This window comes from Oreochromis niloticus, linkage group LG8, assembly GCF_001858045.2.
Source record: "Oreochromis niloticus isolate F11D_XX linkage group LG8, O_niloticus_UMD_NMBU, whole genome shotgun sequence".
Taxonomy (NCBI): Eukaryota; Metazoa; Chordata; class Actinopteri; order Cichliformes; family Cichlidae; genus Oreochromis; species Oreochromis niloticus.
The window spans coordinates 18,249,201-18,263,376 of NC_031973.2; the positions used below are offsets into that span (position 1 = coordinate 18,249,201).

General features: G+C 38.8%; 1 protein-coding gene across 1 annotated transcript in view; it reads right to left on the reverse strand.

Moving 5' to 3' along the window:
* Nucleotides 1-812: 812 nt before the first annotated feature.
* LOC102079331 (tenascin-X) overlaps nucleotides 813-14,176 on the reverse strand; it is a 41,493-nt gene continuing 28,129 nt past the window's right edge. Inside the window, exons 19-24 of the mRNA XM_025909929.1 lie at nucleotides 4,846-5,091; nucleotides 4,042-4,287; nucleotides 2,810-3,067; nucleotides 2,419-2,649; nucleotides 1,511-1,771; nucleotides 813-1,114 (exon numbers count right to left, since the gene is read on the reverse strand). Of these exons, the coding sequence (XP_025765714.1) occupies nucleotides 906-1,114; nucleotides 1,511-1,771; nucleotides 2,419-2,649; nucleotides 2,810-3,067; nucleotides 4,042-4,287; nucleotides 4,846-5,091 (1,451 nt within the window). The 3' untranslated portion in view covers nucleotides 813-905. The remainder of the gene's footprint in view (nucleotides 1,115-1,510; nucleotides 1,772-2,418; nucleotides 2,650-2,809; nucleotides 3,068-4,041; nucleotides 4,288-4,845; nucleotides 5,092-14,176) is intronic.

Consider the following 14,176-nt stretch of genomic DNA (forward strand, 5'->3'; position numbering starts at 1 on the left):
GTGTTTGAACAAGGCTCAGAAGGCGATAGATGAAAACAGAGGACATGGGAAGTATCATGAAATTTGCAACACTGAGGGTTGTTTCAGCCCAACGGTGTGATTTCACCAACAAAAGTCTGCACAACCTTGAAATGAAGTGTCTTGGATAGCCCCTATCTAGACTGAGAATTCAATAATCACAACTTTTTAATAACACTGTATATCACCTTGAAATTGCAGGTGTGGAAATGTATTTTTGAAGCATTTCAAACATATTTGACCTGGACCATAAACAAGTCTTTTTCTCATCTGTTCCAGGGTCTGGAATCTCTGAATTGCCATGCTTTCATGTTGACCATGAGGTGGGCCAAGAGTTATGTTCCCTTAAGCCCAGGATATGTGGAGAAGTAACAAAAGTGTCTTGAAAAGGAGACAGTGAGTCACAATGACGAGCAAAAACAAAAGGTTTTTATTAATGATTAATCTTAAAGTAAGTGCCAGGCTGCTACTACTAACTAACACGAGAACAAACACAGCAGAGGCTGGTCAACAAAGCAATTCATAGATTCTCCTCAGAGAAAGCCTAAGCGGTCACAAACACACAGATCACATGAAGTAAAGTCAAAAGGCACTTTGGCACTGGCAGTGTCTTCTGCATCAATTTGAGCCAAAGCTAAGTGCTGACTGGACAGCTCCTCAGATTACATTGCCTCCATAGGAAAGAGTGTGGTTTCTAAGACAGGGCAGAGAGAGCACTGCACTGCACTGCACTAAACTAAACTAAACTAAACCAGTACTTTAGCCATATGAAACTAGTACTTTTCTTGCCTAAAACTGAGTACTTTTTCATCTAAGCTGAGTACTTGTACAATGAATATTTTTATCTAGTTTTCAAACTAACCAAGTACATAACTGGTCTCTTCTGCTTAGAAGTCATGCTCGGTGCCAAGCACTGTGACATCGTCATAGTCTTCATATAATTCATCACCTCCTCCATCGCACTTGGTCATCTCCATGGAGACATCTGGTTTGTTTGCCGTCTTCCTGCTCCAGTAGATAGACAGAAGCAGACCAGTAGAAAAGCAGTAAGGACTGAAGACCACTAGATGGCGGAAGAGTCTCAGCACAAATGACCCTGAGTGGACGCCAGTTAAATTTAAATTAGATACGTTTTGTGCTATAGCATTGAGGCACGCTATTTATGTTTTATCAGATTTAATAGCTGTGTCAATGAAATGGCATTGAGGGACGTTATGCAGTTCTCTCTTCATAATTTCTAAGCTTTTTGCATATTTGTTAAAATGAGGTTTTTCAGATCACCAAACAAACATTTTCATATTAGACAAAGATAACTCAAGTAAATTAACTCCTAAAGGGAGCAAAAGCATAATAAAAATACAATGAAATTAAAAAATTTAGAGGTTTATTTTTAAACTTGAGTGAAATGACATGATTTGTAATCAAGTCAAAGTTGAAAACACTGTATATTGTTATGAAGCAGTAACATGGTAATGTAGTTACTTTTACTCACCCCTTGGATCAGTCTGACAGTAAAAAACATGCGGTTCAGAACTCCTCCTCAGCCCAGACAGTGAAGTTACAGACACCTTAAATTTTTTGGCAGGTTGGAATCCATCGATTATGATTTTAGTTTCAGGACTAGCTACTGTGTGAGTCTTTCCAGTCACATTCACCTCCACATTAGTCCACTCGCCCTCTGGGTCTGTCCATTTAATAAGAACAGAGTATCCAGCTGCCCAGTACTCACAGTGAGCATTTAGATTAGGAGGAACTGAGTAAAACAAGAAAAAGGTTTTACAATCACAACTAAAGCTAATCAAAGTCTATAAAAAGTGCTTATGAAATAAAATTTAAAATTTGTTCTCAGCTAGACAGATTATTTGCCTGACTTTTAATTCAAAGCAGTACTCTACTATTTAAAAACTTTATAATAATTTTGGGGATTTTTATTTAAAAAACTAACAATGAAGACCTCAGCATTGCCTCATTAGATATTAAAAGAATTACTCAGTCTGTATATAATTTTAATTAAAAAAAAAAAAACTGTAGTAATGATTCACTTATTACTCAAGTATTGCTCAAATAATTCCACCCTTGCTTAAGTTAGTCAGAACAAATCGGTTAGTTAATAATAAAATGATACCTGGATAAAGCTCTTATATTAATACTGAATCATATTATATAACTGTGTTAACCTGTGGTATGTAGATGGTGAATAAAAGGTGTTTTGCTGCAATAAACTTTTTCAGATTATAAAAAAATTGAATTCAAGGACAAAAACTAAAAATTAAAAACTAAATTAAATAAATTCACAGATCATCTTTCTGTAACCAATATGAGTAAATTCTTTAAGATCTTAAATACTAATTTACAGATTAAAAATATGCTAGTCCTTCAAATGGCTTCTGTTGTACTCACGAATTGTTAATTTGTGTTCACACTGCAGGAAAACTCTGGAAGACTTTTCATAGACAAGAGATATCTGATAGGTGGCACCAGGGTAAAGTCCACTAAACGACATATATTCATGTCCATCACTGACATAAACCTTAGATCTATAATGGGCGGTTGCTTTAGAAAACAAGCCTTCAATCTTTGCTTTGATTGATGAGTTGGTAACTTTCCAGTCTGCACTGGCACAGTCTATGGCTGAAATGGATGAGAAAATAGTTATACACAAGAACCTGATTCTTTTATTTAACTGAAGTGCTTCAGACTGCAGGCTCTTTGTCATTTTACACATGGGACAAAATTTAATTCTCATACTGAAAAAGTTATAAAAGTCTAACAGAGAGATGATTTTTTTTACCTGTTACTGTGAAACTCGTATAAGGAGTGCTCCTGAGTCCAGCGAACACTGTGGTTAAGCTGAAATCATACTCTGTTCCAGGCTGAAGAGATGTCACTACTTTTCTGATAGTATCTGTGGATCTGCCTGACACAGTACCTGACACACCACCATTGATTTGAAGCTGGTATTCCCAGGCTTTATTCATGTTCTCCCACTCTAGAGTTATGCTGTTAGTAAATCGTTCAGTCACACTGACCCAAGGCACCACTGGTGGAACTGAAAAAACAAAAACAAAACTCAGAAGTGGAATTTGTTCAGCTTTTTCTTTCCGAGTGAAATAGCTACATGTTACTGTGTAACATACAGGAGTATAGTGCTAGTTCAGTTATCACAAGCTTTTACATACTTAATCAGGTGATCAGATCAGTCAAAATTAAGTCAAAATAACAACAATATACACCAATAATATGATAATTATATTATTATCATATAAAATATAATAATTAAGCATGCTGCTTGCTAAGAGGACACCATTCATGTTTGCTGCTCTATCACAAGCACAAGCCTCATCAGGGTTAGATCCACACTTCCATCTGCACTGAGATATGGTTGCTGGGTGGAGCCTGGATGGATAAATGGCACAGCAGGCCAGAAGGAAAATATAGAAAGGACATGCCAGTTTTAGATGTTTTTAATCTAGCAGTAAGTCTAGGATCATAAGCAGGGGTAGTATTTGACATATTCCGTGTTACAATGTTTGTGTTATGAGGAGCTATTATATAAGCATGTTCCAAAAAACTGTAACTCTAAAAACCATTGCAAATGTTTATTTACAAATCATATAACATCCATCCACCCTGATAGATATTTTCTACAGAGACAGAATTTTCATTCAGTTCATTCATTACATTATCACAGTCAAAAATATTAAACATTACCGATCTGTGGTTAAAACACCTAAATATTGCGTGAAGATTTGAAGATTTCCATAAGTAAAACATCCAATTACAAACAAGTCTTCAATGATCACCCATCTGTCACAGCAGTAAATGAGTATTCAGTGCTGCTGACTCCCTCAAACGTCTCATTTTGATGCACCACAGTCACATTATTAATACTTTGTGGTGCTATGGATAACACAGGAAAGTGGCTTTGACAAAAAAAAACCCCTCTCCATCAGTTATGTTTCAAGTACTAATGAGCCGGTCCATCCTGGTTTATTTATCTATAATAGAGAAAATATATCTTACCAGTGACTGCGATGCAGTTTACTCCACTGCTTCTGACATTTCCAAACACAGTGAAGAGAGTGAAAGTGTATCTGGTTCCACTGGTCAAATCTGACACTCTATATTCTTCTGTAGAATTACTAATGTTGATCTGTCTTTCATTAAATGCAAGAATATAATTGTCGATGTTGGGGACTGTTTTCCACTCCAGAGTTATGCTGGTCTCATCTTGTCCATTTTTCTTAAATTCTTCGGTGTTACGAGGAGCTAGAATAGAAAAACACACAAAGAAGAAACTGTACCAACATTTTCTGGCAGAAACAGAAAGATGGAACGAGCCATTCAGTTTCAGTATTTTTATCAGGCATTTTCAAAAATATTAGGTGAGCCACACTCTTCTATTTCTGAGAAACCTTAAACATCATTTTAAAGCTCTGTCCTGGTTCATGTTGTAGAGGAGCATCAACTCTGGAACATTTTAAAGGACTATGACTGATTTAGATGTTTTTAATCTGTTAACCTCCACCAGGTTAGCAGTAACCAGTCTAAGATTATAGGTAGGGTCACTCTTTGACATATTCAAACAGGAAAATTTAACAAATGTTTATGTAATGCTACTTTAGGATGCTTTAACCTTGTCCCACTCCAGTGTTATACTCATCTAATTTTGATGCACCACAGTCACATGATTAACACTTTGTGGAGCTAATGATAACACAGGAAAGTGGCTTTGACCAAAAATCCTCTCCATCAGCTAAAGTTTCAAGTACTAATGAGCCGGTCCATCCTGGTTTATTTATCTATAATACAGAAAATATATCTTACCAGTGACTGCGATGCAGTTTACTCCACTGCTTCTGACATTTCCAAACACAGTGAAGAGAGTGAAACTGTATCTGGTTCCACTGGTCAAATCTGAGACTGTGTATTCTTTTTCAGAATTACTAATGTTGATCTGTCTTTCATTAAATGCAAGAATATAATTGTCAATTTTGGGGACTGTTTTCCACCCCAGAGTTATGCTGGTCTCATCTTGTCCATTTTTCTTAAATTCTTCGGTGTTACGAGGAGCTAGAATAGAAAAACACACAAAGAAGAAACTGTAACAATGTTCCCAAGAAAATCTTGTATTTTGTGTATGTTTTAATTAGAGTGAGCGTTTTGTTCAGTGCTCACCAACCTGTCACAGCACTGAATCTGTATCCACTGCTGTTGAGTCCGTCAGACGTGGTGAAGAGAATGAATGTGTAGTTCATCCCAGCAGTCAGAGAAGTGACCACATGTACTATGGGTCCTTCTTCAGTTTTATTAATGTCTTCTGTTATATCACCATATTGCAGGATGTATGTTGGGATGTTGTTAACCTTGTTCCAGGTCAGAGTTATACTACTCTCAGTTTGTGTGGTCACATTCACTCTGTCAACATTACCTGGAGCTGGAAAAGAAAAGAGGACACACAGTGGATTTAGTTTAAAAAAATAATAACAAGAACTGAAGCACTGATTATGCTGCTTTCAGTCCTTTGTACCACTGTGCCTTTTGTTACATCATCAGGAACTGTGATGAGTTTAGAGTGGTGTTCACCTTTTACCACAATAAAAACCCAGAATGACATTCACTTCAGTTTCACTGATCACCAACAAAAGACAAAAGATAGTGTTTCATTCTTACGGGCTTTTGTTGTTGTAGATGTAGTTGTTTGTTCTGTTGAAGTCAGCGCGTTTTTTTGTACTGCTTTAGCTATTGGAGTTGTTTTTTGTGTTGTAGCTGTCACCAGATTTGTTGTTGTTCTTGTGGTTGTTTCTGTTTTTGCTGCACTTTGTCTTGCTGTCACTGTCGTTGCCTTGGTCGTTGTGATTGTTGTAGTGGAGTCAGTTGTACCCTAAAAGCACAGAAAGAGTGAAAAGTACAGAATCTAAAATCTGTAAAAAACAAAACAAAACAAAAAACTGCCATTGAATACCCAGTTAACATGAGGCTTGGCCGTCTGACAGAGCGATGTTTGCTGCTTTTAATTTCACGTCTACATTATATCATGAACATTATGTGAACAGAAGCATGACTGGCTAATTAAAGGAGTCATACTTAGAGATATTTCCTGAGCATTCTGCTTTATAAGAACAAAAACTTCCACTAAAACAAAAAAAAAAATGTGCAGGAAACAAATAAGTCAGTGTCAAATTATTTCAGCATTTTATGTGTCAGCTTCTACAAACTATAGCAACATCTAAACATAAAAATCAGTGTTTGCTTTTACTAAAAATGCAAATCATATTTATTATGATATCGTATATTATAGCTACAGTTACTTAATCATTGTTCTATAAATTGTCTAACACATTTCTCCTCTGACATACCGTTTAAAATTCTGGTCTGATTAAATCATTAAGTCTGTATCGTGTAAGTGTTTAAGATATTGTTGAATCTAGTTTTAACATTATTTCCTCCTTCATGCTCTTTTTGTTCTCAGAGGAAACGGTAATAAATTGGTGTCGCAAAGAAAGAATAATTTCATGTTTCAAAATCTGGAAAAGTCCAGAATTTTCATGCTGTTTAACAAGATTTTGTTGTTCCTGTATTTTCGTACAAACCAGTATTTCACAAAACATAACTATAGTGTTTAAAATACATAATGAAGCATGTCATGCATTTAGGCTTCACTGTGGTTTTGACTGCACTGTTTCCTTTTGTCGAGGGTAACCTACACTGAGCTTCACTATCTGATCACCATCAAAGTAGAAGGTACAAAAATAACTTACCCAAAGTAGACTCAGGAAGACACAGAGCAACAAGTGGTCTGAGATAAGAGATAAAAGCTTCATCGTCTTCAGGACTCCTAACTGGCACACATTCTGCACATTCACCTCTGCTGGTATTTTGACAAAAACACAAACGATTTCTCAGCGCCTGGGCATTTACTGTCCAAAACTGACTGTAATTCTTAACTATGCTCCTCTTGTAACCATATTAGCAAGTGGTGAAGTAAATGGCTGCTTCTCCTTTAGGGCCTTGCATAAATACAGAGACCTTTGACCCGCCCATTACTTTATTATTAACTGTGTGCTGCTTGTCAAGTGTACATTAATCAATTTGTCTGTTTTACGTGTTTATTAAAGGTAATCACTTTACATTTTCTCTAACTGGTAGTTCATGCTGCTTGTGTATCTTTATTATATATAAACAAAAAAAGAATTTTTATGTATAATCTAAGGGAAAGCTATCGACTGCAAACTAATTCACACTCCAATGAACGCATCAGAGGGCAACTTGGGGTTAATATCATGCCCAAGGATATTTGACATGCAGACTGGGCAAGCCAAGGATCGAACTACCAACCTTCCAATCAGTAGCTGATCTGCTCTACCACCTGAGCCACAGCCACCCGTAAAACTTTTCTCCAGTAGTAGATGGTAGGATAGCTGACAATGTAACCAGAAGACCAGTGTGTTACTGAGAAACTCACCTTTCAGAATCAAACTCAAAAATGACATTTTCAGTGTATTCATCTTCAGACAAGCTGTCACTGTACTGGGTCTGGGGACCAAAGGTTTGTATTTTCTGTTTTTTAAATATTCTTTGACTTAGTGTTATTCATGTCATAGTCTTTGTACTTCTTGTTTCTCAGTTATTTTTTGTAGTTTCTAGGATTTAGGTTTTGTTTCTATGCCACCCCTGTGTTCCTTCTTTCACATCTAGTCGCCCTCGGTTCCAGTGTCGAGTCCCCATCTCAGTCTGTGTCTCATGTTTCCTGTTTTATTTTGATAGATCCTTGTCTGGTGTGTAGCATATTCAGTTTTGAACATGCTACATGCTAAAAACTGGAATAAGGCCTGATAACTTTCATTTCTTGAGTCCTTTTGCAGTAAATCAATAAGATCCAGTTTCATTTTTATGTAGATGAGACCTATCCATCTCTCCTTTATATACTGCACCTTTATATACCATATTTTTCGGACTGTAAGGTGCACTTAAAATCCTTTAATTTTCTCAAAAATCGACAGTGTGCCTTATAATCCGGTGTACCTTAGGTATGAATTCTGGTTGTGCTTACTGATCTCGAACTGATTTTATCTGGTACACGGCGCTCAAAATCTGTCTAAAAATGTTTTAGTATGACTTTGGTAAGCTACGAAGCCACACTGCTGATGGATTGTTGGAGCGTTACGACTATTGTAGTCAGGAGCCTCGCAGTGTAATCTGGGTCCAAAATTCTGTCAAGGTCCCAAAGTCTAATGAACACTGCGGCACCACTGACAGTTAAAAACTGTCTAAATTCTTTCATCTGTAATAAAATGATCAGTGTTGCTACTTTACCAGGTGTAACAATTAAGTTTAACATCCAGGCATCCATGGAAACAGAATTCATTAAATTTAACGGAGTTAGAAATTGGGCAGCACGGCGGCACTGTGGTTATCCGCACAGGAAGAAGGTCCTAAGTTCAATTCCACAATCAGGCCGGGGTCTTTCCGTTTGGAGTTTGCATGTTCTCCCTCTGTTTGCGTGGGTTCTCCCCGGGTACTCCAACGAAGCCCAAAGACATGCAGTTAATGGGGATAGGTTAATTGATCAATCTAAATTGCCCATAGGTGAGAGTGCGAATGGTTGTCTGTCTCTGTGTGTTAGCCCTGCGACAGACTGGCGACCTGTCCAGGGTGTACCCTGCCTCTTGCCCTATGACAGTTGGGACAGGCTCCAGAGTTTCTAGTTTCCACCTAAACATGATATACCATGTTTTGACTGAGAGATTTCTTAAAAAATTAAATGAAGACAGAAATCTAAACAGCAACGACTTTTGTAGAGTTACTGAAGTTGGACTAGCTGGTATATAATGATGTGCTATGTGATCGCTAGTGACACAACTATGTTAGCATAACATAAACACAGGGAAGCTGGAGGAGGAACGCTAACTTTTTTCCACTAAATAAAAGTTAAAGTGAGGGTTCCGGATGCAATCCCATGGCAGGATGCTGTTAACGGATCAAACTTAAGTCAGGAGAACAACTGAGTTAATCTGTCTGTGAAGGTTCTCAGTCATCCAGGTCATCGTAGTCAAAGGAGTTTGCAAAGAAAAGCGTCTGGACTTCTTTAAGTTGCTTGAAGACGTTTCACCTCTCATCCGAGAAGCTTCTTCAGTTCTAAGGTCAAATGGCCGAGAGTCCCAGATTTAAACCCAGTGGGAGTATCCCCCCAAAGAGGGACAAAGGACCCCCTGGTGATCCTCTAATCACATGAGCCAAGGTGTGAAAGCGGGTGTGGGACCTAATCAGCCAGGGTTTCGGGTGAGCTCATTGTGAAACCTGGCCCCACCTTGTCATGTGAATTCCTGAGGTCAGATGGCCCAGGATGTGAGTGGGCATTAAGGCGTCTGGGGAGGGAACTCAAAACTGGATTATAGATGGCAGACAGTTGGTGTCGTAAACCACCGCCTCTGTTCAAAGATGGTCGCTCACAGTGGACATAGATGGCCTCTTTCACTCCTCTTTCAAACCATCTGTCCTCTCTGTCCAAAATGTGAACATTGGCATCCTCGAAAGAGTGACCTTTATCCTTAAGATGCAGATGGACTGCTGAGTCTTGTCCTGTGGAGGTGGCTCTTCTATGTTGTGCCATGCGCTTGTGAAGTGGCTGTTTGGTCTCTCCGATGTAGAGGTCTGGGCATTCCTCGCTGCACTGTACAGCGTACACCACGTTGTTAAGTCTGTGTTTTGGAGTTTTGTCTTTCGGGTGAACCAGTTTCTGTCTGAGTGTGTTGCTGGGTCTGAAGTACACTGGGATGTCGTGCTTGGAGAAAACTCTCCTGCCTCAACTGTCTGCCATCTATAATCCAGTTTTGAGTTCCCTCCCCAGACGCCTTAATGCTCACTCACATCCTTAGAACTGAAGAAGCTTCTCGGATGAGAGGTGAAACGTCTTCAAGCAACTTAAAGAAGTCCAGACGCTTTTCTTTGCAAACTCCTTTGACAACTGAGTTAATCCATCCACAATACGAGGTTAGTCACGACAGGAACGGCCACTCCGGTAAGAACAAAGGAGGGGGTTTATGCATCTACACCAATGACAGCTGGTGCAAAAACACAAAGACTGTAGACAGCCACTTTTCCCCAGATTTGGAATATTTGACTGTGAAGTGCAGACCCATCTACATACCTTGCGAGTTTACTGGTCCGACACTCGACCCGCTCCAGTTCGCATACAGAGCTAACAGATCAACTGAAGATGCCATTGCTACAACGCTCCACACCACCATCTCTTACCTGGAACAACAGGGGTGTTACGCCAGGCTGCTCTTTGTTGACTTCAGCTCTGCTTTCAATACGATACTCCCGGACAGACTAATAGTTAAACTGCTGGATATCGGACTTCCTTCTACCACCTGCTGCTGGATCAGAGACTTCCTGTCAGACCATGTACAGAGAGTGGGGCCTCATCTTTCCTCAGCCCTCAGCCTTAACACTGGCTCTCCACAAGGCTGTGTACTGAGTCCCCTACTGTACACTCTGTACACACATGACTGTGTTAGTTCCTACCCAGACAACACAGTCATTAAGTTTGCAGATGATACCACCGTGGTGGTCTCTGGGGGAGATGGGACGGCATACAGAGATGAAGTTCAGAGGCTGTCAGATTGGTGTGTAGACAACAGCCTGGACCTCAATACCACTAAGACAAAAGAACAGGTATTCAACTTTAGAAGGAGGAAGTCTGAGCTGCAGACTGTCGGCATCAACAGGGAGTGTGTGGAAAGGGTGTCCAGTTTCAAAATCCTGGGTGTGCACATAGACACAGACCTCCAATGGAGCTCAAACACCTCTGCAGTTTAGAAGAAGGCCCAACAGTGTCTCCACTTTCTGAGAATCTTCAGAAAAATGGATCTGAAGAAGGAGCTGCTGACCGTCTTCTACCGCTGCGTGTGTGAAAACTTTGGGTGTCATCCTCGATAGTACTCTATCTTTTAACTCACACATCAATAATGTCACTCAGTCTGCATATTTCCAACTCCACAACGTTAATCGTCTCCGTCCTTTTCTCACCCCACATGCCACTGCCATTCTTGTTCATAGGCTAGTCACCTCCCGGATCAATTAATGCAACTCTCTTCTCTTTGGTCAAAAATATATCCATAAGCTTCAATTTCTAGAACTCTGCTGCCCGTATTATCACAAGGACCCCTTCTATTCACCACATCACCCCCGTCCTGCAGCTGCTTCATTGGCTCCCTGTCAAATACCGCATCAATTTCAAGATACTTTTGTACACATTTAAAGCTATCCATCATCTCTCCCCTTCATACCTCTCTGATCTGGTCTTCTCGGTGTCTCAGATCCTCCTCCTCTCTTTCTCTTTCCGTCCCTTCCCATCGGCTAGCCACCATGGGGCACAGGGCTTTCTGCTGCTCTGCTCCTCGACTCTGGAATTCCCTTCCTCCTGATATAAGAAATATCACTTCCCTCTCTCTCTTTAAGTCTAGACTCAAAACTCACCTGTTTACAATAGCCTATTCCACATAAGCTTTTCCATTCTGCTATTTTAAATTTGCTCTATGTTTTATCTTTCTAATTTTGTAAACTGTTATGCTTGTTGTTGTCATTGCTTGTCTCTATTCTGCTGTGTACAGTGTCCTTGAGTGTTTTGAAAGGAGCTTTTTTAAATAAAATGTATTATAATTATTATTATTTTTATTATTAATGAATCAATGGTACAGAAGTGGAGGAAGCAAGAAGAATGAGTTGAGTAAAGTTTGACTTATCTGACTGTTTTATTTTGCTTAATGCGCCTTATAATCTGGTGCACCTTATATATGAAAAGAGACCCGTTCATCGTTAGTGCTAAAAATATGGTACTCTCAGACCACGCCTTCTCAGTTTAAACTGCCCCGTGACATAATCCTTCCAGAGAGGGAAAAGAAAAACAAAGAAGATTCGTTTTCACAAATAATCCTAACATTATTAATCACTTGTCAAAAATGGAAGCACACGTGTCATGTATGAACATACTAGGGGTGGAGCCGAACCCGAATATGGTATTCGGAAAGGCACAAATAACGAGACGAAATACTTATTTCGAACAAATACTTTAAAAAATATTTGTATTCGGGAACAAGACAAACTTTATATCAAAAAACCTGAGTTTCCTTATGAGATGGCAGTGCATGACTAGAAGAGTGAGTGACGTGTGAAAGAGGTGACTGCTCCACACAGCAACAGAGACAGCTCGGCTGAGCGAAAAAAGGCTGAACTGCATCACTATTTTTGTTGAATAGATTTTTTTTGTACCTTAACTGGGTTCCAGAGGCAGTTTATAACTTTGACGAAGATCGGGAGATTATTCCATTACGCTGCATTATTGACGTCTCCAGTCGGGCGCTCTCTTGTTCGTTCTGTTTACGTAGCTCTGTTAGCTCGGTCATTTAGACAATAGGCTGTTGACAGAGTAACGTTAAAGTTCGGTTTTAAAGTTTAAAATAATGCTTGTGTAGTTGTGTCGAATTGTATGCACTTGTGGAAGTTATATGGTACATTTAAGTTACTCTGTCTTTTGCAGACAGCAAGATGTAGGCTATAGGCTAGTTAACCCGCCACAAGCACCAATCCCCCCACCAGCACCGATTCATCATCACTGCCATGTTCTTCCCCTGCAAGTCAGTTTCACTGTCTGTTCAATGTCCTCCAACAAGGATGGGTGGTGGTGGTGGTGGTGGGGGGGGGGGGGGGGGGGGTTCATAATGTTCACAATTTTGTTTTATTAGTTGTTGGTTTTAACCATGGATGAGGCAATGGCTGTTATGTTATTTTCTTTTCAATGACATTCCTTGTTACATGTTCATTGCTGGATTTATGGAAAAACATCAACTAATATTGGATTTCCATAATTGTTATAATGGATATAATTAAAGAATACTTACACATATTACATTAATTAGAAGTGTAATGCAAAAAACTGGATTTTTACTATTTTGGATTTTACTCGAATACAAATACAAAAACTTTTCCCCCTCAACAAATACAAATACAGATACAAATACCAGCTGCTTTGCATATCTCTAGAACATACATAATTAAAAGGTCACTTCATAGTTCTCTTATTACTTTAAATTATTTTAAATTTCTACAAATGGTTGACCAACCAAACTCCTACTCTTGCCAGCCCATTTCCTATAAAAGAGCTGCATTTGAGACGGGCTTCATCTTTACCGCCAAGACAAGATGGACTCCACAGAGGATTGAGCTGGGTAACTTACAAACATTTTGCTTCTATCTTGGTGCACAGAGATGTGTTTAGCACTCATTTCACATTTAAAATTAAATCCACCATAGGTGAGATGGGGCAGGACTTGGTGCTTCCTGGCAATGTTATCCTGAGAGTTATGCTACTAAAAAAATAAAAAAAACTTGACACCACAATTGAAGCATTGATTATACTGCTTTTATTGTTTTTTTCACTGATCACTTTCTTACATTACAGAGTCCAGTACATTTCACTATTGGTGTATTTGCTGTAGTGGGGTCAGAGGCACCCTAAGAGCAGAAAAAGGGTGAACAAAGGAAGAAAAACTACCAAATCATCACATATGTATTCGTTTTCCTTATATATCTAATTTAAAACTCCATATCTACTGATTAATTCTGCATAGACTATAACATGTAAGTAGTGTTTTCGATATCGCTGCATTTAGATTTTACATCATTTCCATGTTCATGCTCTTTTTCTTCTCAGGGGAAATGATAGTAGATTAGTGACACTGAGAAAGACTGAATTTATAGTTTGCAGAAAAATGACAAAATGTTTGCACTGTGTAACACTTTTTTAAAATTGTTGATGCATTTTAAACACATACTAATATTTAAGAGAACAACATTTTGACTGCATAAGTTCCTTTTAGCAGGGTAACCGACAGTGAGCTTCACTATCTGATCACCACGATGTGTAAAGACAAAGTAGATTCAGGAAGCTATACAGCATCAAGTAGTAAGAGCTGAAAGATAAAAGCTTCATATGAATCTCAAATGACACACATATTTTGAACTTTATAAATTCCTTTGTTTTCCTAAGATAACCTTGAACTAGCTACATGGTATTAAAACAATAATAATTTCTCTGATCCTGGGATCGGAGATCCTCGGATATTACAGCTGAATGTTAACTTTATCACTTCTG